General features: G+C 35.1%; 2 protein-coding genes across 8 annotated transcripts in view; one reads left to right on the top strand and one right to left on the bottom strand.

Moving 5' to 3' along the window:
* LOC106172146 (tudor domain-containing protein 7) overlaps positions 1 to 26,411 on the top strand; it is a 50,130-nt gene that overhangs the window by 10,076 nt on the left and 13,643 nt on the right. For 6 of the 7 annotated variants that reach the window (XM_086998640.1, XM_086998641.1, XM_086998642.1 and 3 more), the window contains 9 exons: positions 3,760 to 3,897; positions 4,536 to 4,607; positions 14,288 to 14,385; positions 21,702 to 21,835; positions 22,498 to 22,594; positions 23,808 to 23,851; positions 24,216 to 24,327; positions 24,619 to 24,729; positions 25,907 to 26,041. In XM_086998640.1, the coding sequence (XP_086854766.1) occupies positions 3,760 to 3,897; positions 4,536 to 4,607; positions 14,288 to 14,385; positions 21,702 to 21,835; positions 22,498 to 22,594; positions 23,808 to 23,851; positions 24,216 to 24,327; positions 24,619 to 24,729; positions 25,907 to 26,041 (941 nt within the window). Of the gene's footprint in view, positions 1 to 3,759; positions 3,898 to 4,535; positions 4,608 to 14,287; positions 14,386 to 21,701; positions 21,836 to 22,497; positions 22,595 to 23,807; positions 23,852 to 24,215; positions 24,328 to 24,618; positions 24,730 to 25,906; positions 26,042 to 26,189; positions 26,221 to 26,411 lie in introns of all 7 variants that reach the window. The other variant, XM_086998639.1, reaches the window with a different exon arrangement.
* On the bottom strand, positions 14,632 to 20,702 carry LOC106164555 (BTB and MATH domain-containing protein 38-like). The gene is made up of 3 exons (XM_086998653.1): positions 20,131 to 20,702; positions 15,820 to 16,399; positions 14,632 to 15,548 (listed from the first exon to the last, which is right to left on the bottom strand). Exons 2-3 carry the CDS (start codon positions 16,085 to 16,087, stop codon positions 15,028 to 15,030), a joined length of 789 nt encoding a protein of 262 aa, XP_086854779.1. The 5' UTR covers positions 16,088 to 16,399; positions 20,131 to 20,702; the 3' UTR covers positions 14,632 to 15,027.

Here is a 26,411-nt window from a genome sequence, read left to right as displayed (position 1 = left end):
TTTGCTTCCCTTTTATCTCCAAAACTGGCAGAGATAGGTCCATAGTTACTATTGAACTTGAATAGGAAGTCATATACTGGCAATCTAAATGTGACCTTAAAATTGACCTTTGACCTACTTTTCACCATGAACTTAACTTTGCAAATTTTGCTTCCCTTTTATCTCCAAAACTGGCAGAGATAGGTCCATAGTTACTATTGAACTTGAATAGGAAGTCATATACTGGCAATATAAATGTGACCTTAAAATTGACCTTTGACCTACTTTTCACCATGAACTGAACTTTGCATGTAAAGCCCAATACTGGAGGTGGTCTCGGTTTTTTTGTATTCCATACGGTTTTCGAGTTACGCTGTATCAAAAAGTACATATTGGTGGTAAAAGCAAAATGTGCAGTACGGTAATGGATAATAAATTTTGAACTCTGGAAAAATAAAACATAAGGCTTGGGAAAGCAGACAACTTGTGTTCAAAAATGACATTATTTCATCAAACTTGAACTTCTGAAACTTCAGAGCACCTCCTATTTCAAGAATTTTGACCAAAATGACATTTTCTTTATTTTAATTAATTTTTTCTGTACGAAATTTAAGGCACATTATGGTAACTCCAAAATAATAACATTTAGTCCCTTATATCTCCAAAATAGCAGAGATAGGTCCATAGTTACTATTGAACTTGAATAGGAAGTCATATACTGGCAATATAAATGTGACCTTAATATTGACCTTTGACCTACTTTTCACCATGAACTGAACTTTGCAAATTTTGCTTTCCTTTTATCTCCAAAACTGGCAGAGATAGGTCCATCGTTACTATTGAACTTGAATAGAAAGTCATATACTGGCAATCTAAATGTGACCTTGAAATTGACCTTTGACCTACTTTTCACCATGAACTGAATTTTGCAAATTTTGCTTCCGTTTTATCTCCAAAACTGACAGAGATAGGTCCATAGTTATTATTAAACTTGAATAGGAAGTCCTATACTGGCAATATAAGTGTGACCTTGAAATTGACCTTTGACCTACTTTTTATCATGAACTGAACTTTTTTTCTCTTTTAACTTCAAACCTGACAGAGATAGGTTCATAGATATTCTTGAACTTGAATATGAAGTCATATACTGGCAATTTACTGTGACCTTGAAATTGACCCTTGACCTACCTTACGAAGAACTTAAATTTGATTGTACCATATATGTTTTTTGCAATAGTTTAAAAATTCTTGTTGATTGCATTTTTACAGCTTGTCAAGCACAAAACTGGTGGCTGTGTCCCTTATTTTGTGTATGTGGGGGTCTATACGAATGCGCTTGCTCCAGCTGGTGGTACAATATTCGGAGGCGGTATCGCCTCTCTGATCCTCTAGTTCACAAGGTTTTTATTGTGAAATATACATCTCATACGAAGAGTTATTATCACTTTAAGTAATGTATGATGGTGGTTGGTGTTTAGAGGGAACACTAAATCTGCAAGTTTTGACCCTTTGCAATGTGGCAATATTTATTACACTTATTTTTTAGCAATTTTATTTTCTTTATCATTGTAGATTTTATCATTTTTAGCACAGCCAGCATGATGTGTCAGTCATTGTGGACAGGTTTTTTTTTTTTTTTTTCAAGGTTTTTCTTTGCCTTGACTAGTACAAGAGAGCACAATTTCTGATAGCATGTCACTGTTATGGACAGATTTTATGGCTTTTTATTATGTACAGACACAGATGTGTCTGTACATATAGCCATCATCTGCGTCTGTCGTCGCCGTCGCCGTCGTCGCTGTCGCCGTCGTCGCCGTCGCCGTCGCCGTGCACTTTTACCGATAACACGATAAGTGGAAAACCATTTTACCTTTTGACTTGAAACTTGCAGAACTGATGAATATTCATAATACGCAGGTCAAGTTCGAAAATCAGCATGATCGGGTCACTTTTAGGGAATTTATGCTGTTTTTTCACTTTTTTCAGCATATATGCAGCACCGATAACACGATAAGTGGAAAACCATTTTACCTTTTGACTTGAAACTTACAAAACTGATGAATATTCATAATATGCAGGTCAAGTTCGAAAATCAGCATGATCGGGTCACTTTTAGGTAATTTATGCTGTTTTTTCACTTTTTTCAGCATGTATGCAGCACCGATAACACGATAAGTGGAAAACCATTTTACCTTTTGATTTGAAACTTACAGAACTGATGAATATTCATAATACGCAGGTCAAGTTCGAAAATCAGCATGATCGGGTCACTTTTAGGGAATTTATTCTGTTTTTTCACTTTTTTCAGCATATATGCAGCACCGATAACACGATAAGTGGAAAACCATTTTACCTTTTGACTTGAAACTTACAGAACTGATGAATATTCATAATACGCAGGTCAAGTTCGAAAATCATCATGATCAGGTCACTTTTAGGTAATTTATGCTGTTTTTTCACTATTTTCAATATAAATGAAACACTGATAACACAATATAAGAAAAACGGATTGGCCAATTGTAATTATACTCACAGGAGTGGTCAATCTTACTAAAACGCAGGTTGAGTTCGAAAATAAGCATAATCGGGCCATTACTTAAGAAGTTATACTGTTTTTTCACATTTCCTCAGATTCAATTATTAGGCATGTTAACAGTCTCATTATTTAACTAATAAGATGCCTAAAAGTGTTTGTTTGATATTTCCTGCATCTTTACAACATTGTTAGTTGATTATGTAAAAAACATGGTAAACTTGTTATCATGTATTGTGTAATAAAATGTCAAAAATGGAAATAAACTCATATCATTGCAGTTTGTCAGATTCAATCATCCACTATGTTCAGAATCTCAGAATGGAGGAAATTGGACATTTAACACTGTTCTATTGATACTTTTCCCATCTCATCAATTTTCTTAGTTGGACATATAAAAATGGCAGTAAAATGTTTATTTTGTTTTATGTTAAAAAAGTGTTAAAAATGGAAATAAACCCATTTCAGAGCAGTGCTGTCTTGTTTACATTTTGGCATTATCAAGGCGTGACTTTGAAGTTCCATGGGCCTGAAGACCTTTGCTAGTCACATTTTCTGAATATCTGTGATACAAATATTTTATAATTAAAAATTGATGGTCATTAAGCTGTTAAACATTATGTAATATTGCATCAAAATTTGAAGAAACCCCCATTTTGGGCACTGCTTCCATGATGACCATTTAAGGAAAATCATGTCACTTACTGTTTTCAAACTTACAGGATAGAAACATGGGACTAAAATACAGCTTCAGTAGGCAATGCAGTCTGTTTTTTTTTTTTTTTTTTTTTTTTGCAGTTAAACAGTTTTTTGTGAAAATTTAATTTTTCACATATTGGCATTTTCAAGGTGTGACTTTAAAGTTCCATGATCTTGAAGACTTTTGCTTGTCACATTTTCTGAATGTCCATGTTACTAATATTTTATTAATAACATTTGATTGTCATTATGCTGTTAAACATTATGTAATGTTGCATCAAAATTTGAAGAAACCCCTATTTTGGGCACTGCTCCTATGATGACCATTTAAGGGAAATCATGTCACTTACTGTTCTCAAACTTACAGGAAAGAAACAAGGGTCTAACATACAGCTTCAATAGGCAACGCAGTCTGTTTGGTAAATTTTTCTGGCAATTTTACAGTTTTTTGTGAAAATTTAATTTTTCACTTATTTGCATCTTTATTTTCTGTTCTTTGTCTGTACATTTGACAGCTTTGCTGCCTTGTTTAAAATTTTTCGTTGCAGTATTCGTTAATTACAAAAGTGCTCTCTATGAATATGCTGCCAAAACCAAGAAGTCTGTTTACTACAACAAAACTGATTCAACCAAAGTTGGGTTTGTCAGCTCACTGTGTTTGGAAGGTGTGGTTTATGGGAGTGAGGGTAGGTCAAACATTCATATTTCATTCTTTAAAATTCATTATTCTGTACAATTTATGTATTAATTTACAAACTTAAGAAGTATTTAATAGTTTTTATTTTTGATATCCTTTTTGCTTCATTTAAATACTTAAAATAAAATGGTCTTTTCCTCTGTATAATTGGTTATTTAGAATAAAAATAACAATTGGTAAACTTTTTTCGGATAAAGATGTCTTGTGACTACTGCGCCCCTTGGCATGTTCCAATAATAATGGCTGACAGTCTGTTGAAGATTGTGACCCAAAGTTCAACCAGAGTTGTTAGTAACTGATATAATTGACTTGCTTCTCATAATCAGGGGCGGATTTAGGCTGTCTTGTGGGTCTTCCGGAAGACAGTCAGATTTTCGAGTTTACATTGATGGGTATGTAATTTTTTTGTCGGAAGACGGTCAAAAATTGGTGGATCAATGAAGATAATTTGGAAGCCTGTCAGAAAATATCTCTGGATCCACCCCTGATAATGTTGAATTTGATAAATGATAAAGATGTTCCAGTGCTGAAGGCAATGTAATGTAATGTAATAAATAGTAATGGGAGTTAAATTTACTTGATAAAAAAGACAGATTTTTACTTTCTTTGTAATATCTCCCCCCTCAGATGGGTACAAGAGTATGAAGGAGGCAGAACAAGCTGCTGCAATGAATGCTTGCCATGCTCTAGGCATAAAAGGTGAGTTGTTTTCTGAGCATTGTCTCAGTAAAGTGAAGATTGGGACCTAACAGAAGCTGTGTTGGTAATAGTGTCTGCTAAATGTTGAAAGATAAGGCTGTGTTCAGATTAAAGGGATAATAACTTTTCGTTTTGGCCAAAAAATGGATTTTCACGGAGTAAACAACAATTTTCCCATGCTTACCAATGTTAATGAATCCATTTTTACATTCAAAGTTAGTCCCTGGTTTTTTTTCTAAAAAGTTTGGTGTTTTGTTAAAATCTCTTAAGAGATTTTAACAGAGTATAGCCATCAATGGAGGTCGAGTGGTTTAAAGACAAGCTCAGATATCAGAATAATAGCTGTAACTGCTGTTTTTGTTGTAAAACAGAATATTTATTTCTATGAGTTATTCACAATGTTTTTATTGTGAAATATAAACCTCATACGAAGAGTTATTATCCCTTTAAACTTTATCAATCTAGCTTGACCGATCTATCTTAGAGGGGATTCTTCCTAAGGCGCAGAGTCAATGTACTAAGCTGAATATCCTGGCATAACTTACAATATGAACACAGACTTAGAAAAAATATTAGGTGTGCAACAAAAAAACCTTTGTTGAAAATAGAGTTGTAGATGTTATAGTTCTAAACTTTTAAATATGAAATATATATTATATACATATAATTGATATTGCATCTTATCCAGTTTAAAACCTCCAACAATGTAATTTTTGGGGGGAAGGGGAGAGGGGGGAGGCATTCAGTAGCCATTTAAATGTTTTGCTTTTTTTTATGTACAGACACAGATGTGTCTGTACATATAGCCATCATCTGCGTCTGTCGTCGCCGTCGTCGCTGTCGCCGTCGTCGCCGCCGTCGCCGTGCACTTTTACCGATAACACGATAAATGGAAAACTGTTTTTTCTTTTGGTATGAAACTTACAGAACTGATGAATATTCATAATACGCAGGTCAAGTTCGAAAATCAGCATGATCGGGTCACTTTTAGGGAATTTATGCTGTTTTTTCACTTTTTTCAGCATATATGCAGCACCGATAACACGATAAGTGAAAAACCATTTTACCTTTTGGCTTGAAAGTTACAGAACTGATGAATATTCATAATACGCAGGTCAAGTTCGAAAATCAGCATGATCGGGTCATTTTTAGGGAATTTATGCTGTTTTTTCACTTTTTTCAGCATATATGCAGCACCGATAACACGATAAGTGAAAAACCATTTTACCTTTTGGCTTGAAAGTTACAGAACTGATGAATATTCATAATACGCAGGTCAAGTTCGAAAATCAGCATGATCGGGTCATTTTTAGTGAATTTATGCTGTTTTTTCACTTTTTTCAGCATATATGCAACCCCGATAACACGATAAGTGGAAAACCATCCTACCTTTTGGCTTGAAACTTACAAAACTGATTAATATTCATAATACACAGGTCAAGTTCGAAAATCAGCATGATTGGGTCATTTTTAGGGAATTTATGCTGTTTTTTCACTATTTTTCAGCATATATGCCGCATGATAACACCATAAGTGGAAAACCAATTTACCTTTTGGCTTGAAACTTGTAGAACTGATCAATATTCATAATACGCAAGTCAAGTTCGAAAATCAGCATGATTCGATTATTGTTAGGGAATTTATGCTGTTTTTTCACTTTTTTCAGCATATATGCAGCACTGATAACACAATAAGTGGAAAACTGTTTTTTCATTTGGCTTGAAACTTACAGAACTAATGAATATTCATAATATGCAGGTCAAGTTTGAAAATCAGCAAGATCGGGCAATTTTTATGAAAGTTATCCTGTTTTTGTTTTTTTTTTTCAATTTTTTCAGCACTTTTATAACACCGATAACATGATAAGTGTAAAAATGTTTTTCCTTTCCTTGGATTGAAATTTACAGAACTGGTGAATATTTATTATACGCAGGTCAAGTTTGAAAATTGGCATGATTGGACTATTTTTACAAAAGTAATGCTGTTTTTTTCCCTTTATTCAGCATACATGCAACACTGATAACGCATTTTAAGGAAAACCAATCAGCCTTTTGTCTTGCAACTCACAGGAGTGATCAATCTGACCAGTATACAGATCAAGTTTGAAAATAAGCTTGATCCGTTAAGTTTTGATGAAGTTATTAGCCTTTTTGTATATAAGTGGTTTTTCTTCAGATTTAATTCTTAAGCATGTTAACAGTCTCATAACGGTACTAATTGGATATGTTAAAGTGTTGTTTTAACATTTTCTGCTTCTTAACAATATTGTTAGTTGATTATATAAAAATGACGGTAAACCTATTATCCTGCATTGTGTAATAAAGTATCAAAAATGGAAAGGAACTCATCATTGCAGTTCGTCAGATTCAATCATTCACTATGTTCAGAATCTCCAAATGGAGCTAATTGGACATTATAAATTGTTCTATTGATATTTTTCCTATGTCAACAATTTTCCTAGTTGATCATTTAAAAATGACAGTTAATTGTACCACCAGCGTTAGCGCTGGCGGTACACATGGTTTCGGTCTCGTCCGGATCGTTCCGCCGGCTCCGCCGGCTCCGCCGGCTCCGCCGGCTCCGCCGGACGGCTACCGTTACCGCTTCTCCTCCTAGACGGTAAGGCCCCCCATACCCATCTCATGGATTTAGGTCACCTATAATCTCAACTCGTTCCACGTAAAATTTGGGCTTTGTCGGTATTGGGGTCTGGGTGTGGCACTCATTGCAATGCACCCTTGTCCAAAAATGGCAAAATTAAATGCTAATTATCTACCCTACGGAAGGAGTTACGGGAAAAATTTCTACAGACGGCTTTCCAAAAGTCATATGTGTAGATTTCAAATATACCCTCGGATTTGACCTTTGACCTTTACTTCAAGGTCAAATGGGCCAAAATTTTCAAAAAAATGAAATTTTTTACGAAAAAAAAATTTTTTGCCCTGTTATTCAGACACCACACAGACTTAACCAATAATATTATTGGAAAGTGTTACCCTTCAGGTCATCTTTCATCTCCGTGAATTTGGGGTCAATCGGTGCATTTTCACAGGAGTAGCGGCCATAAGATACCGAAACTGAAAACTGTCTCTAATTCGGGAACCGTTAATGCTAGAGACCCATTCTTTTTTGCATTTTGTAGAGCATGTAAAGCCCAACACTGGAGGTGGTCTCGGTTTTTTTGTATTCCATACGGTTTTCGAGTTACGCTGTATCAAAAAGTACATATTGGTGGTGAAAGGAAAATGTACGGAAGCCCACTGGTGCCATATGTAGAAAAAAAAATTATCTCGAAATTTCGAGATACTATTTTGAAATTTGAACAAAAAAATTTACCACCAGCGTTAGCGCTGGCGGTACACATGGTTTCGGTCCCGTCCGGTCCGTTCCGCCGGCTCCGCCGCCATGTTACCGTTACCGCTTCTCCTCCTAGACGGTAAGGGCCCCCGTACCCATCTCATGGATTTAGGTCACCTATAATCTCAACTCGTTCCACGTAAAATTTGGGCTTTGTCGGTATTGGGGTCTGGGTGTGGCACTCATTGCAATGCACCCTTGTCTAAAAATGGCAAAATTAAATGCTAATTATCTACCCTACAGAAGGAGTTACGGGAAAAATTTCTATAGACGGCTTTCCAAAAGTCATATGTGTAGATTTCAAATATACCCTCGGATTTGACCTTTGACCTTTACTTCAAGGTCAAATGGGTCAAAATTTTCAAAAAAATGAAATTTTTTACGAAAAAAAATTTTTTTGCCCTGTTATTCAGACGCCACACTGACTTAACCAATAATATTATTGGAAAGTGTTACCCTTCAGGTCATCTTTCATCTCCGTGAATTTGGGGTCAATCGGTGCATTTTCACAGGAGTAGCGGCCATAAGATACCGAAACTGAAAACTGTCTCTAATTCGGGAACCGTTAATGCTAGAGACCCATTCTTTTTTGCATTTTGTAGAGCATGTAAAGCCCAACACTGGAGGTGGTCTCGGTTTTTTTGTATTCCATACGGTTTTCGAGTTACGCTGTATCAGAAAGTACATATTGGTGGTGAAAGGAAAATGTACGGAAGCCGACTGGTGCCATATGTAGAAAAAAAAATTATCTCGAAATTTCGAGATACTATTTTGAAATTTGAACAAAAAAAATTTTTATCTCGAAATTTCGAGATAGCATTTTGAAATTTGAACAAAAAAAAAATTATCTCGAAATTTCGAGATAGCATTTTGATATTTGAGCAAAAAAATTTATCTCGAAATTTCGAGATAGTATTTTGAAATTTGAACAAAAAAAATGCTATCTCGAAATTTCGAGATAATTTTTTTTTTCAACATATGGCACCAGTCGGCTTCCGTAAAAATGTGCAGTACGGTAATGGATAATAAATTTTGAACTCCGGAAAAATAAAACATAATGCTTGGCAAAGCAGACAACTTGTGGTCAAAAATGACATTATTTTATCAAATTTAAACTTCTGCAACTTCAGAGAACCTCCCATTTCAAGAACTTTGACCAAAATGACCTTTTCTTTATTTTAATTAATTTTTTCTGTAGGAAATTTATGGCACATTATGGTAACTCCAAAATTATAACATTTAGTCCCTTATATCTCCAAAACTGGCAGAGATAGGTCCATAGTTACTATTGAAGTTGAATAGGAAGTCATATACTGGCAATCTTACTGTGACCTTGACATTGACCTTTGACCTACTTTTCACCATGAACTGAACTTTGCAAATTTTGCTTCCCTTTTATCTCCAAAACTGGCAGAGATAGGTCCATAGTTACTATTGAAGTTGAATAGGAAGTCATATACTGGCAATCTTACTGTGACCTTGAAATTGACCTTTGACCTACTTATCACCATGAACTGAACTTTGCAAATTTTGCTTCCCTTTTATCTCCAAAACTGGCAGAGATAGGTCCATAGTTACTATTGAACTTGAATAGGAAGTCATATACTGGCAATTTTACTGTGACCTTGAAATTGACCTTTGACCTTCTTTTCACCATGAACTGAACTTTGCAAATTTTGCTTCCCTTTTATCTCCAAAACTGGCAGAGATAGGTCCATAGTTACTATTGAAGTTGAATAGGAAGTCATATACTGGCAATCTAAATGTGACCTTGAAATTGACCTTTGACCTACTTTTCACCATGAACTGAACTTTGCAAATTTTGCTTCCCTTTTATCTCCAAAACTGGCAGAGATAGGTCCATAGTTACTATTGAAGTTGAATAGGAAGTCCTATACTGGCAATCTTACTGTGACCTTGAAATTGACCTTTGACCTACTTATCACCATGAACTGAACTTTGCAAATTTTGCTTCCCTTTTATCTCCAAAACTGGCAGAGATAGGTCCATAGTTACTATTGAACTTGAATAGGAAGTCATATACTGGCAATTTTACTGTGACCTTGAAATTGACCTTTGACCTACTTTTCACCTTGAACTGAACTTTGCAAAATTTGCTTCCCTTTTATCTCCAAAACTGGCAGAGATAGGTCCATAGTTACTATTGAACTTGCATAGGAAGTCATATACTGGCAATTTTACTGTGTCCTTGAAATTGACCTTTGACCTTCTTTTCACCATGAACTGAACTTTGCAAATTTTGCTTCCCTTTTATCTCCAAAACTGGCAGAGATAGGTCCATAGTTACTATTGAAGTTGAATAGGAAGTCATATACTGGCAATCTAAATGTGACCTTGAAATTGACCTTTGACCTACTTTTCACCATGAACTGAACTTTGCAAATTTTGCTTCCCTTTTATCTCCAAAACTGGCAGAGATAGGTCCATAGTTACTATTGAAGTTGAATAGGAAGTCATATACTGGCAATCTTACTGTGACCTTGAAATTGACCTTTGACCTACTTTTCACCATGAACTGAACTTTGCAAATTTTGCTTCCCTTTTATCTCCAAAACTGGCAGAGATAGGTCCATAGTTACTATTGAAGTTGGATAGGAAGTCATATACTGGCAATTTACTGTGACCTTGAAATTGACCTTTGACCTACCTTACAATGAACTTAACTTTGATTGCACCATTTTTAGTTATATATATTTTTTGCATATTTTGAAAATTCTTGTTGATTGCATTTTTACAGCTTGTCAAGCACAAGACTGGTGGCTGCACCCCTTATTTTGTGTATGTGGGGGTCTATACGAATGCGCTTGCTCCAGCTGGTGGTACAATATTCGGAGGCGGTATCGCCTCTCTGATCCTCTAGTTGATGATGGTTTTATGTAAAAAAGGTGTTGAAAATGGAAAGAAAATCATTTCAGTACAGTTATCTCTTGTTAACATTTTGGCATTTTGAAAGTGTGACCCTAACTTCCATGTCCTTGGAGACCTTTCCATATCACATTTTCTGAATATCCATGATACTTTTATTTTTTTATAAAAAATTTGATGGTCATTATGCTGTTAAGTATTATGTTATATTGCATGAAAGTTAAAGAAAACCCTATTTTGGACACTGCTGCCAGGATAGCGATTAAGGGAAAACCATGTTACTTATGATAATCAACCTTACTGAAAAGAGTGAAGTGCAGCTTGTGTTGGAAAACCATCGTAATTGTTTTCTGTTTTGAAAGCAATGCAGTACAGTGCTATTTGGTGCAATAAATGTATATGGATAGTAGGCAGTTAATTCAGGGCCATAAAATAATTTGCTTAATTGATTTTCAAGTTATTTCAGGGTTATAAAATAATTTGCTTAATTAATTTTCAAGTGGGTATTAAATGAGATTACATAAAAACACATTGAGATTTCATTGTAAAGTCCCATCGGTTTAGCTTTCTTAACTGTGTCACATAATTAGGAATCGATGATTATTATGCAGGTAAATGTTATTTAATATGGAAAATAAGTTTACAAAAAAAAAATTTGTGTAACGCTTACATTAATGCTAAAGATGAATAACAGTGCCTTATTATTCTCAAACTCAATAGGGTTATTCATATCATGTTAGTAATTGTACAGCTAGATTAAAAGTTTGAATAGCAGCTTTATTGGTATTTTTTGTTATGTTTTATTTTACATTTTCTTTTAATTTTTTATGCTGTTTTTTCACTTTTTTCAACATATATGCAACATTAATAACACAATATAAGAAAAACAGCTTAGCCAATTGTCATTATACTCACAGGAGTGGTCAATCTTACAAAAATGCAGGTTGAGTTCGAAAATCAGTGTTATCGGGCCATTATTTTAGAAGTTGTACTGTTTTTTCAAATTTCCTCAGATTCAATTCTTAGGCATGTTAACAGTCTCATTATTGAACTAATAAGATACGTAAAAGTGTGTGTTTGATATTTCCTGCATCTTTACAACATTGTTAGTTGATTATGTAAAAATGATGGTAAACTTGTTATCATGTATTGTGTAATCAAGTGTCCAAAACGGAAATAAACTCATATCATTGCAGTTTGTCAGATTCAATCATCCACATCTGCCATGATGACCATGATGGGAAAATCGTGTTCGTTATGATTGTCAAACTTTCAAAAAAGAAACACAGGACTAAAATGCAGCCCAAGTTGGAAAAGCAGTCTAATGGGCTTCTTTTTCTGGAAGTTATTCATTTTAGTGAAATATTCATTATCTTTTTGGCATATTCATTGTGGGACTCGGAGCTCCCATGGACATGAAGCCGGATGGTAATCAAATTTTCTACATGTTCATGCTATTTATAGTCAATAATCAAAAATTGGTGATAATTATTCTATAATTTATTATGTAATGTTACATCAAAATTGACAATAATCTTTTTGCACTGCTACTGCAAACATTATGAAAAGAAAACTGTGTTATTTATTATTATATTTAACTTAAGAGTATGATTTTTAGGATTGGCATGCAGTTCAAATTAGAAAGCCAGGTCAATTGGGTTATCATTTATTATTGAATTTAATGCAATTTTGTGTGAAATTTCATTTTTCTCATTCTGGCACTTTCTAAGTATAAACTTGAACTCTGATGGGCCTGAAGCCTTATGCTTTTACTCTCATCGGTGTTACCTGTTGTGCAAAATTAAAATTTGATGTTGACTGTGCAGTTAAAGGTACATACGAACCGAGCATCGGTGGAGTGTGGATTCCGAGTAACACATGTAAACCACTTCTACTAGAATCTTATATGACTCAAATAAATTTGACAAGCCAAGGGATAAACTGAATAGATCACTCGATCAGCCAAAAAAGACCTTTAGACTGCTCCTTTTTAAATTTATGGTTGTAAATTTAACCTACTTCCGTGACCTACTTTCCTGCCCCATTGACATACAGCTTAGAATGCCAGCAGAAAAATCTGTTCAAACATCATTTTCGGGTAAAATTAAACAATGCTTTTTGGTAATTCTCTTAGTTATACTACTTGAAACTATATCCTGGCATTTGGTTGGTTTTTGTGACAAAAAATTGACTTTGTATGCATCTTTAAACATAATGTATTATTGCATCAGAAGTGGTAGTCTCCTATTTTGTGCATTATTGTTTTGTGCTCTTCTTAAGTTGTGACTTATGGGCCTGAAAGACCTTTGAGAGGGTCAGTCTATAAATTTCCCTTGGGTATCACTTCGCTAATTTCAGTTATAAAGTAATTTGCCTAATTGATAGGCTACATAAAGCACACTTGTGATTTGAGATTACATAAAGCACACTTGTTGATATTTCCCTGTAAACTCCCATAGGTTAAGCTCTCTGCTAGATTAATAATAAGGAAGCAGTGATAATTATGCAGGTAAATTTTGTTTAATATTGCAAATAAGTTATATATATATATATATATATATATATATATATATATATATATATATATATATATATATATATATATATATATATATATATATCAAACTGAAAGATTAAAAGTTTGAATAGCAGCTTCATTGGAATTATATTTACCTCTGCCAAGGAGGTTATATTTTCACCCCTGTTTGTCATCAACATAACTCAAAAAGTTATGGACCGATTTTGCTGAAATTTTCAGGAACTGTCAGAAGTGGGCCAAAGAGGACAAAAATCAATAATAATCAACAATTGCTACCTTGGCAGAGGTCTGCACTCTCGGAGTGCTTTTCTAGTTTTGTTGTTTTCCTTTATAATTTTTTCTCAAACACTTGCATTTGTGACTTTAAACTCTCATCCGCCTGAGACTCTGACATTTCTGTTTTTCCACATAAGCAGTTGTATTGTTTTTTATGTCTTTAAACATTATGTTACTTATGTAATATTATTTTATGCACTGTCATCATTTTTCAAATATTGAGACTTACATCATGTGAATTTGAACTCTCATGGTCCTGAAACTGTAATCTTATTGAAAGGGTAGATTGAGACCATCTTCTGGGACTTCCGGAAGACAGTCATGCAGGTTATTAAGTTTATATTGCCTGGTATCTATTTTTTCTTCTGTTGGAAGACCATCAAAATGGAGGATGGATCAAAATAGATACTTTGGAATACTGTCAGAAAATATCTGTGGGTCCGCTCATGTTATTGACCATTTTACCTGTTGTGCATGATTAAAATTCAGTGTTGACTGACAGTGCTATTATAAGCATTATTTATTATTGCATCAAAATTGACAAAATGACCTATTTTGCATCTTTATTTTCTGTTTTTGTCTGTACATTTGACAGCTTTGCTGCCTTGTTTTTCATTTCCAGTTGCAGGCTCTCCCAGTCCCCCCAGAGTTGTCAGTGTAAGTGGCACAGAAGGTAAAAGTACTGTTAGTGAAGAAATCCTGAAGTCCAGAGTAAGACAGGTGAGGGCCATGATAAGAAAGATACTAAATATATACATGTATAAAAAAAAAAAAACTAAGCAATCTTGTTTTAACCAAGACTACTAAAGGAATAATTTTTTTTTTTTTAATGCTACTTATAATGGCAGTTTTTGTCAGTCTGGATTTCAATGTGTATTTGTGTTTACTTTAATTAAAAAAAAAAAAAGGAGAAACAAAAATCATCAAAAAAATAATCACAAGAGAAAATAAAAAGAGAAATAAAAATCATTATTAAAAACCATATTTTTATCAAATTATATATACTTTTCATATCCATGAAATTATTTGGCTTGAAAATGGCATGTTTAAATCTATGGTTCCATTAAGTTATGGAAGGATAAATATAAGGAAAAAATTCATTGATTTTGGAGATCTCCAGTGGAGTTTGTATGGTTAATAATACTATAAATGTGACTACTTGAGAAGAAAGACATAACTTGACACAAATTTGCTTGGGGAGGGGGGGGGGGGTTCAGCAATGATGAAGGAGTAATGAGATATTCAAAAACTTCATTATATTTACCCATAATGTAATCCACACAGAATGATTTCATCCACAATTACTATTTCTGATTAGAAAAAAAGAATATTCAAAAGATATAAATATCACTTTAAATTAAGTTAGTTAATTCTGTTATTTGGTAGCTCACTGCACAACTTTTTTATCTCTCGGTAAACCTTTTCATTACATTCTCTACAGGAAAAATCAAACATGGCTGTGTTTCCCATGTGTCTATAGCAACGCTTGCTAGGGGATTCCCAAAGCGTTTTCACGGTCTGCAACTTTGACTGAATCCTGTCTCTCTCCCTAGAAACCTTATTGCATTTCTTTTCCATTGCCACTTCTTTTTCCTTGATGTAACTGGCATAGTCTCTCATGGTGTTGATTTTAGATTTGTATATCGTGTTCAGAGTTCTTGGTTCTAGTTGTTGAAATTCATCACACTTTTCCAAGTCTTCGAGGGTAAGCCTGGTGGCTCCCTCTATGCACTTCGTGTACAGCTTATCGAGGCAGTATCTCTGAGCAAGAAGGAGGCTTTCCAAATCGGTGTTCCCAGACAAGAGGAAGACTTCACAGCGTTGCTTGATTTTTTCGATCTGGTACTCCTCTGCCAGTTCCAGTAGAAAGTGGACATTTTCCTCTAAAAAGAAAGTGTTTAATATAAGAAATGCTTTATCTTGAGATCCATGGCTTAGTATTTAAACTTGTTGCTGATATTGTAAAATAAATTTGTACTTGAAATTTTAAACATAGAAGGAACTCATGTGCGCATAGAGCATTGAAAGTCAGAATAAATTTAAAGGAGAGAGAGAAATTTCTAAGCAGAGAGAGAGAGAGAGAAACAACCCAGCAAGTTCCATGTTGAAACAAAAGAGACGTAACAGTTATTAGTCACACCAGTTGGCACCCACCATTGATTGCTTTCTGACTGGGATATATACAATGTAACAGTTCAACCATCTGCTCCAGTTCTTTTCCTGGAAGCTCAATCTCTTGGGCTGATTTTTCTCGAAAGTTTGCAACAAACATGGCTCTCCATACGGGGGACCACTCTGCCAGGTAAACCTTGTGTACATATAGTGGCTCTCCCTGGACAATCAGGGTGACGTCACTGAGCTCATCTTTCTGTGTGAAATCCCGCAGATTGTTCCCCTGCTGAAGCTGAGCCTTTGTTGCCATGGTGAGAGACTGTTGCCTTGGTGATTGAACTATGTTGTTGTCATGGTTAATTGCTTTGTTGTCATGTGGTCAACATTCATTGTGCTATTCAAAAGTGTGGAGTTTTTTATGCAGTTGAATGTTTTTCCTTTTATTGACTGGTTTGTAGGGAAAAAAAAGCTTTTATATTTTGCCCAAGGGTTAAGCAATTAATTCTGTTTTCTAGTATTTTCTGATCAGCTGCCAATTTGTCATTGGAAATTGTGCTGTCAATGCCTGGCCTAGATCCCTGTGAAGTGTGTTTCTTCAGCCAAAAGTTTCTGCTCTCACGGGCTGAAATCACAAAAATAAACACCAATTAGACTGAAACAACAATGTTTTCCACTTCAGCACCAGTAGCTGTAGCATCAGATTATTACCTGAGGCTGGAATGTGAAGGAATCCACTTCTGTATTCTTGGGAAAAACATTGCTGGTTACAAAATTGATAGAAAAAAATGTGCACTGGAGCTTTGCTGTCAAGCACATTTTCAAAATCTGTACATGTATGTACTTGTAGTACAAAGTGTAGCGTACAAAAGGAAAATACACTTAAAACTTCTGTTGCACTCCCACTAGAATAAATATTTGGCTTTAAAATGTCACAAAACCTGTCAAATGAAATTAATTTTAGGTAGGGAACTATTCTCTTTTAAGTTTGAAGTAACAGAAATGCATACACCCAGTCGCACTGGTATGTCATAAGATATTGGGGACTGCAGGAGGGAAATGTGTTAATAAATCAGGGATGAGCTATTTCCAACTTTTGGGAGATTTTCTAATATTTGGGAGCCAAACAAATCAATTTTGACATCGATGCAGATCTGCAATATAAACTGAGGGAGGGGGAGAGGAGTAGGACCCAACTAAATGGCAGTCTCATCCCTGATAGATTTTTTAATTAAAAAATAAAAATACTCCTATTAATGATACCACCCCCTGTTAATGGAATCTTACATGACCAGTGATATTCACCCTACTAGTGTAGTGGCTTTGCAGAGTCATCAAATGTTTTTTTTTTTTTTTTCATCTAGACTCAGACTCTTGGTGGTTAATCCAGTCGAGATCATTAGTGCGAAAATTGCGAATTCTGGGTCACAATCTTTTACACAGTCCTCCCTCTTTTAGAAATATTGTCAGAAACTCTAATGAGGGCAGACGTTGGAATGTGGTGTTTATTTTATCGCTATTAAGTGTTATTTTTGTGTTTATTTTGACATATCTGATAGAGCGGAGCATTTGTTTGCTGTGTGGTATTATGCCAGTACTCACAAGTATTTTTTCTCTGTTTTTAATAGGTTTACACTGCCAAGCTTTCCAGTTGGCATTTTATTCAAGATAACCAAAATGTTTTCTACAAAGTATGAAAGTTTTCTACTTTTATGTGAACTCATTTGATCTTTTAAGTGAATTGTGTGAAAAACAAAATACAAAATACAATCTTGCAAGTCGCAAAAATTAATAAATCCTTCAGTTGTTACAGTTGAATCATTCATTTAGCATTTCAGAAATAAAATATAACTGATGAACAAATTGTAGCAGTAAATAGCAGGTTTTATTTAATTGCTGTTTTCTTGTTTAACAAGCATCTCCAGGGTTGTAAGATTAGACCACGAAGAGCGAGAGATGTCCCAGTTTTCTCCACTGATAAAGCCCTCAATCTTCACAATGATGTAGTCAAATAGGCAGTATTTACCTTATAGCTAATGTAGCATTAGATTAGAGGCAGAAGCTGACATTACCCAGGTACTGATATCACTGGTCAGCCTGAGTCTCCATGTACCCCCCCCCCCCCCCAAGATCTCTCTCTCACCCCTCCCCTCTCTCTCTCTCTCTCTCTCTCTCTTTCTCTCTCTCTCTTGCTCTTCCCTTCTCTCTCTCTCTCTCCCTTCCACCCCTCCCTCTCTCATTCTCTCTCACACACACACACACACCTACAAATTCGATCTTACTATATATCTTTCTGCTAATCCAATGTTTACTGGATGTATTATGTCATGCATATCTTCACAGTTGTTTAAATGATAACAATAAGTAACGTAATCAAGTACTCACATTTCTGTAGAAATATTGACTTTTGTCGGTGGAGTGAACACAACATTACTAACTTGATTATTTTAATGAATAATTGATTATTGCTTTTTATTGGTAGTAAGGTGTGGGTTTCAGCATCCTCAAAGTGTTTGATGTTTTGATCAATGTATTGGAAAATTGTAGCTACCTGAATAAGAGTAAACTTTTAACAAGGACAATCTATACTGTATTATGATGTAGCAGTGTGTATGCTCTTTAAATTATTTGGCAGTGGTATTGTCTGTATTGCGATTGAGTCAAATTCTGTTAAATATGTTATGATAAAGTCAGTAATTTTTGATGTGATCAAAACTGGAAACAAGTAGAATTGCATTGAATGATGAATTGAATCACATATCATAAACAAGTTTGCATAGTTGGGATAATTTCCACCCATTTCAACTTGCACCACATTAGAGTTTTTTCCTTCATTAATACATGTATTAAACATCAAAGCATATAAGTGTTTTCTGTACTTTGTCTTTAGCTACTGGTAGTAAAACATGAGTGGTTTCTTAGCTCTAAACTGTGGAGCCTATTTCACAAAATTACTTAACTAAAAAACTCTTTTCCAAAAACTACTATCAATTTAAAGGTTGATCGTAGCAAAGAATGCTTAGAATTTGAGCCAAGTACTCTGAAGTGCCGAATAACAGTGCCTACCGGAATAACAGTGCCCCCTGGAAAACTTTCCAAAATTAATAACAGTGCCTAGCGGAATAACTGTGCCCCCTGGAAAAATTCCCGATATTTAATAACAGTGCCTAGCGGAATAACTGTGCCCCCCGGAAAATTTTATCAATTTTAATAATTTCAATGAATAATTGTAATGGCAATTTTAAGTTATATTCCAATTTGGAAAAAAATGTTTTGACTATTAAACATAAAAAAACACAATATCTAGACAAATTTACCTTTGATTTTATACACATAGTTTAACATTTTTTAACTATTTAGAGTAATCTCTATCACCAAGCTCCCTCGGAAAATTTTTCTTAATCGAGCTGCAATTTGGTGCATTTTAGGGTATTTATGTAATTTTTTTTACATCTTATGTGGTACTGAATTGTCTTGTTTTAGATGTTTTGAGGAATTAATTCAGTAATGACATAACAAAGGTTTAGACAAAATTTATTTTCCTGTCTATGCATTCACTCAGTTTAGTCAATCTTGAAGTTTAAGGTTCAGCAGCAGCAGCTCGTATAATGCTAATTAAAACTTTCAAAAATTATAGAACATACTATTTCAAAAAAAAAAAAAAAAATTAACTACTTTAATACTTACAGGAATCAAGAAAAAGGGCTTACAAAATTGAATTATTTTTGGATTGACCAAAAAGTTGATGAAATATGTTGTTCTTACCATTTTTCACCTTTCTGAAAGTAACTGGTTAATTGACTTTGCATGTGGGAGCGCTTCATCCTTAAATTAAACTGCCGCAAAAAATATTCTCTCTCCTGTCGTTCAGCGCAAAGAAGCTCAGAAGCATGGGATTACGTACAGTATGTAAACAGAATGCCATATTTGCTTAGAAATAAATATAATTTTCAGTTAGCATGAGTGAAAATATATACTTTGTTGTTCCATTCAGCCCAGCAAGGTAGTGCTTCTGACAAATTTCAGCGAGGCGCCTCGCTCTTTAAATGCTGGAGAAACACTGGCTTTTATTTATGCTTAAAAGAAGTTCGAGTCTAGTGCTTGCGACAGGTCATTAATAATTATTAACTTGTCCAATGAAACGATCATCCACATTTCCGAAACGATAAACAATATTTCCAACCGGCACAATGAGTGCCAAATAACCGTGCCGTGTTGAAAATTATTAATCGTGCCGGGGAAAATAAGATCGTGCCGGGTGGAAAATTTCCGGAAAAAAAATAAACGTGCCGGCACGTTTATTTGGCACTTCAGAGTATGTGGTGCATCACATAAAAAGTGAAATGTGCAGCTTACCTATTTTTACAGTCTTTTGTCTTAGCCCTTAGTTCTTTATTTGGTCCAAGATCTGGTCTGTAGGTCTACAGCCTTGTCCTGGTGCTACATGTAGGTTTGGTACTAGATCAGATCTTAACTGGAGTCTAGATCTGGTATTAGCTCCAATCTTTGCCCAATCTAGATATATCCTTGGCTGTGGTTTTGGCTCTCGTTCCAGTTCTAGTTCTAGTTCTATCTCTAGTCTTGCTCTGATCCTAGATTAGACACTAGATGATCTTGTTCTAGCTGCAGGATAGCTGCTTATCGTCTCACCACTTGTCCTGGTACTACAGTATGCTTGTTGTGAAGTGACTTGTTGTATGTCACAGTGGCGGCGTGTTTACATGTGCACTCATGAGTATTGGCTTTTCTACTTATGTTCATGAAAATGTTTGGGGAGAGGAGGAGGAGAGGATAAATATATTTGAAATCTACAAACTGTATGTGAGATATTTCTTTAAGCTGGAGGTATTGAATTTTGATCTGACTTTTGGCCTTTTTGATAAGTAACACAAACTTTGTAGTCTGCAAGAATGGAAAAAAAAGAAAGGAAAAAGTTCTCTGCGCTCTCCCTGGAAATTAAGACCACTGTTATGTCACCAGAGTACAAGAGCCTTCCACAAAATCAACAAGATATTTTTTCTTTTTGAAACTATTTAATACATGTATAAATTGGGCTTATGTTGTATTTGAATATATAACATAACTTATATATATATCAAAACTGATCTGTTTTTAGCTTTTACTGGACTGTCACAAATTTTGAAATAATAATTATACATTTGACATAAGTTAGCACTTACATTTTCTTTTTATCTACAAATTAGACAACATCAATTCACGTGAAGTTATACACGGCTTCCCCCCTCTCACTGCAGTGTTGACATAATTTGTCACAAATTTGGACAAGAAATAAAACCCTCTCAGTTAGTTGTTTATATATAAGCTGTCGAAATGAACACAACAATAAATGTCCCGCGTCATATTATTTACATGGTTTTGTGGCAGATTTAGGCCTGATAATGGCACGCACCTGTCTAATGTTTGCCTGATTGCCTCTTGCGCCTTCTTGCTGTGTTATGTCTGCAGGCATTGTTGACGTAGCTTTTGTTTGTGGTGTGGGTCTAAAAGGAAGGTACATGTAACTCTCTCTTTTTCTCACTCTATCTTCATTATTTGTGCTTACTTGGGGGAATACTGCCTATATGTGAAGCATTTATTGGTTGGCTTCAATTCAGCTTGGTTTTGATCAGTTCTGCCCTAGAAGCAAATGATGACGATGATAATGGTGACAATAATAATAATAATAATAATAGTGAAAGCTACCACTTGTAAAAAAAGCTGGATACTTGCCCAGCTTCATTGCATTCTTGAAAATTGAATTCCTTGTCCAACTCATTGATTTAAAATTATTTTTCCTCTGCATATTTTCTTTTATTTTCTTCCTCTCTCTCTCTCTCTCTCTCTCTCTCTCTCTCTCTCTCTCTCTCTCTCTCTCTCTCTTGTTGTCTTATCTTTTCACAGTTTAATTCATCTTTCATTACTTCCAGATCATGGAGGGGCGTAAGAATGGGCTGTGGAACACACGTCTCCCCATAGAGTATAAACAGCAGTTCAATGAGGCTCCTCCCCCAGACCTGATGGACAGAGTCCAGAGCTGGACAGATTGTGTCAAAGTGGAGAGGTTAGTAAGTCTGTGTGTGTGTGTGTGTGTGTGTATGGCTCCATTCCCATAGATTTTAGATCGATCTATCCCCGCGGGGAGTCTCACTAGATTACTTTCAGATAATCCGGCTTAAATGTCCGTCCCGCCTACTACAAGCTGTAAGAGGGTAATTAACTTTCTTGTCCCCCCGGCTGACAGCTATTTAGCGTGAACCCCCAGGGAGTTAGGTCGATCTAAAGTAGGTCGATCTAATCTATGGAAATGGGGTGTATGTGGCTGCGTGTGTGTATCTGTGTATGTGTGGCTGTGCGTGTGTGTGCATGTGTGTATGTCTATTTTTGTATGTGAGTGTGGTTGTATGTGCATGCATGCTTATGTGCATAGATGCATGATGTTTTTGGTATGTACATACATGCACAAGTATTTGTTTTAATATACTTTGATTTCTTATAGAGGGGTAAGTAGATGTAATACGAACACATTTCATTAACGAACATAATTCATAAACATTCCAGTTGGCACAAGCTTCAGTAAGCAGCTCTAAACCTCTAGTTGTCTGTTCTTTCAGTGTGATGTGAAAAGACTGAAAGATAAAAACTCACTAGCAACATTGCTGGTGGTACAAGCGCTAGGAGGTGACTCGCACCTCTCTAAACTGACAACTTTTACTGTACTTTCAGTGTGGTAGGAACAGATAGGAAAATACTGTACCCAGAGATGAGGAGACTTTATGCAGTATCACCAACCACTGAATCAAGTGCCAAAGATTCTGAAAAGGTAGAAATAGTCAACCAGTAGAACATGGAGCATGTCTAGTTAACCTTGATGAATCCTGGTGGTGTTCTAAAGATATAATGTTTAGGTAGAAAGAGATGAATTTAGATTTGAAGCTATTTATTTCTAGAACACCTGTTTTTATTTAAAAAAAATATTATTGAACAAGGTATAGATATTGGAGATAGACTTTTGATAGCTTTATTTGGTAAATTGTGTGCTCTGATTCCTTTCATTCCACCCTGAGCTTCAGAGATAACTTGACACCTACAGCTTCACTATAGCCTATCTTCATCGTGTCAAGTTACCTCTGACGAAAATAGTTTGACCTAGTTTATATAAGCCAATCGAATCCAAGTTTCAAAATTTTTCACCAAAGTTTGGTGAAAACGCTGATTGGTTGACCGTCAATCGGTAATCCTCGGCTGATTCCGCAAGCTCCATACTAACAACAAAGTTATTGTCGAGTGCGGAGACATCCGAGTAGTGCCGAGTGCATAACCGTACACAAAGAAAGCATGGCGTCTCCTACGAGTGACTACGAAAAATAATGTGTTAAGTTATCTCTTGATTCTTTGCAAAATATGAGTATATCGGAATTAAAACCAGAGCAGTTTGAGGCCCTGCATCATTATCTACTGAGGGATGATGTATTTTGCGTGCTGCCCACAGGTTACGGCAAGTCCCTGATATTCAGCCTTATCTTTGATTGGTCCGGATTTGAACAAAGCGCGCTTTGACTCGTTCGCGTTCATTGGCTAGATCGTTCAATGAGTCATTGAGTGCGGGATTTAAATTTGATTGGCGGGCGGCGGGAGCAATCGAATGTGGTCAGAGGTAACTTGACACGATGAAGATAGGCTATAGTGAAGAGGTAGGTGTCAAGTTATCTCTGAAGCTCAGGGTGTTTCATTCATGACTTGCGAAAAAATGTTCGCAAGTCACCTGTTAGCAATAAAACCTGTATAAAACTGACCAGTAGATTCCCTGAAGGACTGCCTGTTGAAAAAGAAATGTTTAGCCTCAATGAAAATATTTGAGAATTTTTTTACAGATTTTTTGGTTTTTCTTGTAACAGTTGTTATTTTTTTCCTCTTTGCAGTTACAATTTGTAGGTCCATTTTTGTATGTAGAAAAGAAAGATCCATAAAAAGTGATATTTATGAAATACATGCTGAAATCTGAAAAATAATATATAGCTCCTTGTATATTTCAGAAAGAAAAACTGAGAATATTGCCGCCAGTCCTTCCAGCACTTGGGTAGGTCTAAAAATCTGAGTAAATATGTTTAAATATCTTTATTTTTTAAATCAAAATTAATAGTCTTCTTCATAAAGTTGACATAATGAATGTTAAAAGAAGCCATTTAAACATTGTTTATGGTGTTCATTGGATATTAACTTGATAAGTTAGAAAGCAGCATTCAATCTATGTTTTAATTTTGTAGGGAAAAAAATCATAAAATCAATAATGACTTTCATCCACTTGAGGTTGCTGTCCAATTAAATATTTCTTAAGTTAATAATTAAATAATTAGCTTTTAAAAAATATTTTTAAATGAATAACTTTTATTTAATTTTTTTTTGGATGTTTATTTATTCATTTAATTTGTTTAATCTTTCAGGACAGACGTCTGTGTCTGTGTCACTCATGTGAAGTCCTGCCAACAGTTTTTTGTCACCAGAACTGGACCTCAAGTAACTGCAGTGCATTCTAAAGTCCAGGAAGTTTGTAAGGTAAAAATTATAAAACATCTAAATTTTGCACAATTTTTTCAGTCGCACCACACATAAACATTTTCTCCTTAAGGCAAGTGCCAAGCGTGAACCCAAAAGGAGAAATCAATATGCCTGCTTGTATATCAGGCATAGATAAATGAAACATTTCAATTTCAAAAAATGAAATCTTTTACACTAGTCTTATAAGAACAGATAAAATGTTTTAATTTGAAACAATTACAATTATACAAATGTTTTGATATGGCAAAAAATAATAATAATAAAAAAGATTAAATGATATTATTTCAGGCCAAAGAGAAAGGTAAAATAGACAATTTAACACTTGGTGCCCACTGTTTGTGCAAATACCAAGATGGCAACTGGTACAGAGCTCAAGTGGCCAAGATAGAAGAGGAAGGGGTACGTAAAGCAGCTTTTGAGAAAACAAAGGTTGGTTTTGACTTTGGGTGCCTTCACAGTGAAACTGTCGTACTATCAAGTTCTACTTTCCCTGAAAACAATCAGATAACAGATTAACGCACTTCCTCCTGGAATTGAGTAGAATAAAGAAAAGCTGGTGATTACAGGGGCGGATTGAGACCTTTTTCTGGGTCTTCTGGAAGAAGGTTAGATTTGTTAAAGGGATAATAACTCTTCATATGAGTATCTATATTTCAAAATAAAAACATTGTGAATAACTCATAGAAATATAATATATTCTGTTTTACCACAAAAACAGCAGTTATAGCCGTTTTTCTGATATCTGAGTTTGTCTTTAGACCACGTGACCTCCATTGATGGCTATACAAAAAACCAAACTTTTTAGGAAAAAACCAGGGACTAACTTTGAATGTAAAAATGGATTCATTAACCATTGGTAAGTATGGGAAAATTGTTGTTTACTCCAGGAAAATTCATTTTTTGGCCGAAACGAAGAGTTATTATCCCTTTAAGTTTACTTTGACGGGTATCCAATTTTCTCTGTCAGAAGACAGTCAAAAATGGAGGTTGGAGCAACAAAGATAATTTGGAAGACTATCAGAAAATATATCTAGATCTGCCCCTGAATTATACGAGTACCTTGGAAGCAAGAAGAGGCATGTTGATCTGTTGATTTGAATGCATTCAGAAAAAGTTCCCACAGATTTATTTCAAACATTCACGTAGGTAGTTTCATTGTGAAAACACTTTTTGAGATGGACAGTTTTGTCCATTTTGACCAATGTTCATAGTAACGAAATATAGTGTCTGTGACCAAAAAACAAAAATAAAATAGAGAGATGGCAGTTGTCATAGGAAGCAGGTAGGGGTAATCTTCATATACTTAGCACCACATATATTAGTTTAAGAAATTGATGTTTTAAATTGCAGTTATTAAGTAGTTGTGGTTACTGGCTTCCTCCCAAGCCAGTTTTTCTCTTTATTTTCATTTATTGATATTTGTATTTGTGTTATTTATCTATCTGTTTTTAAATCTATTTCATTTATTTATTTATTTGATTTTTATTTATTTTTATATATTAATATTTTCATTAACAAGTGTTATTATTATCCTAATTATTGCTATTTTCCTATACCCCCTATTATATCATTGAAGGTGACAGTATACTATGTAGACTTTGGCAACATGGACACCGTCCCCTTTCAAGATCTCCGGCCACTGACCCCTGAACTGACCAGTGAGCCAGCCCAGGCTATCAGGTGCTGTATAAGTGGACTTGAGCCACTCAAGGTAAGTCTAAGACCCCATTCCCACCGATTTTAGATCGATCTATCCCTGTGGGGAGTCTCACTAGATTACTGTCAGCTTAGCCAGCTTACATGTCTGTCCCGCCTACTAAAAGCTGTAAGGGGGTAAGTGAGCCAGCCCAGGCTATCAGGTGCTGTATCAGTGGACTTGAGCCACTCAAGGTAAGTCTAAGTGGACATAGCACCCACCATCGAGCCAGCGCAGACCAACAGGTGCTCCATCAGTGAACTTGAGCTTATGTGGACTGTTGTACTGTAGAAAGTAGTCGTAAAATAAACTACCACAACAGTATCTGAACGTATATTCTACCAGCTTTTATTCTTAAGGTTATCATCCATTTTACCAAATTTCT

The sequence above is a fragment of the Lingula anatina genome, unplaced genomic scaffold (genome assembly GCF_051362555.1).
Source record: "Lingula anatina isolate TDL-2025a unplaced genomic scaffold, LinAna3.0 unanchor82, whole genome shotgun sequence".
Classification (NCBI taxonomy): Eukaryota; Metazoa; Brachiopoda; class Lingulata; order Lingulida; family Lingulidae; genus Lingula; species Lingula anatina.
The sequence above is the reverse complement of the archived record's forward strand: the minus strand, read 5'-3'. Positions and strand labels throughout refer to the sequence as shown.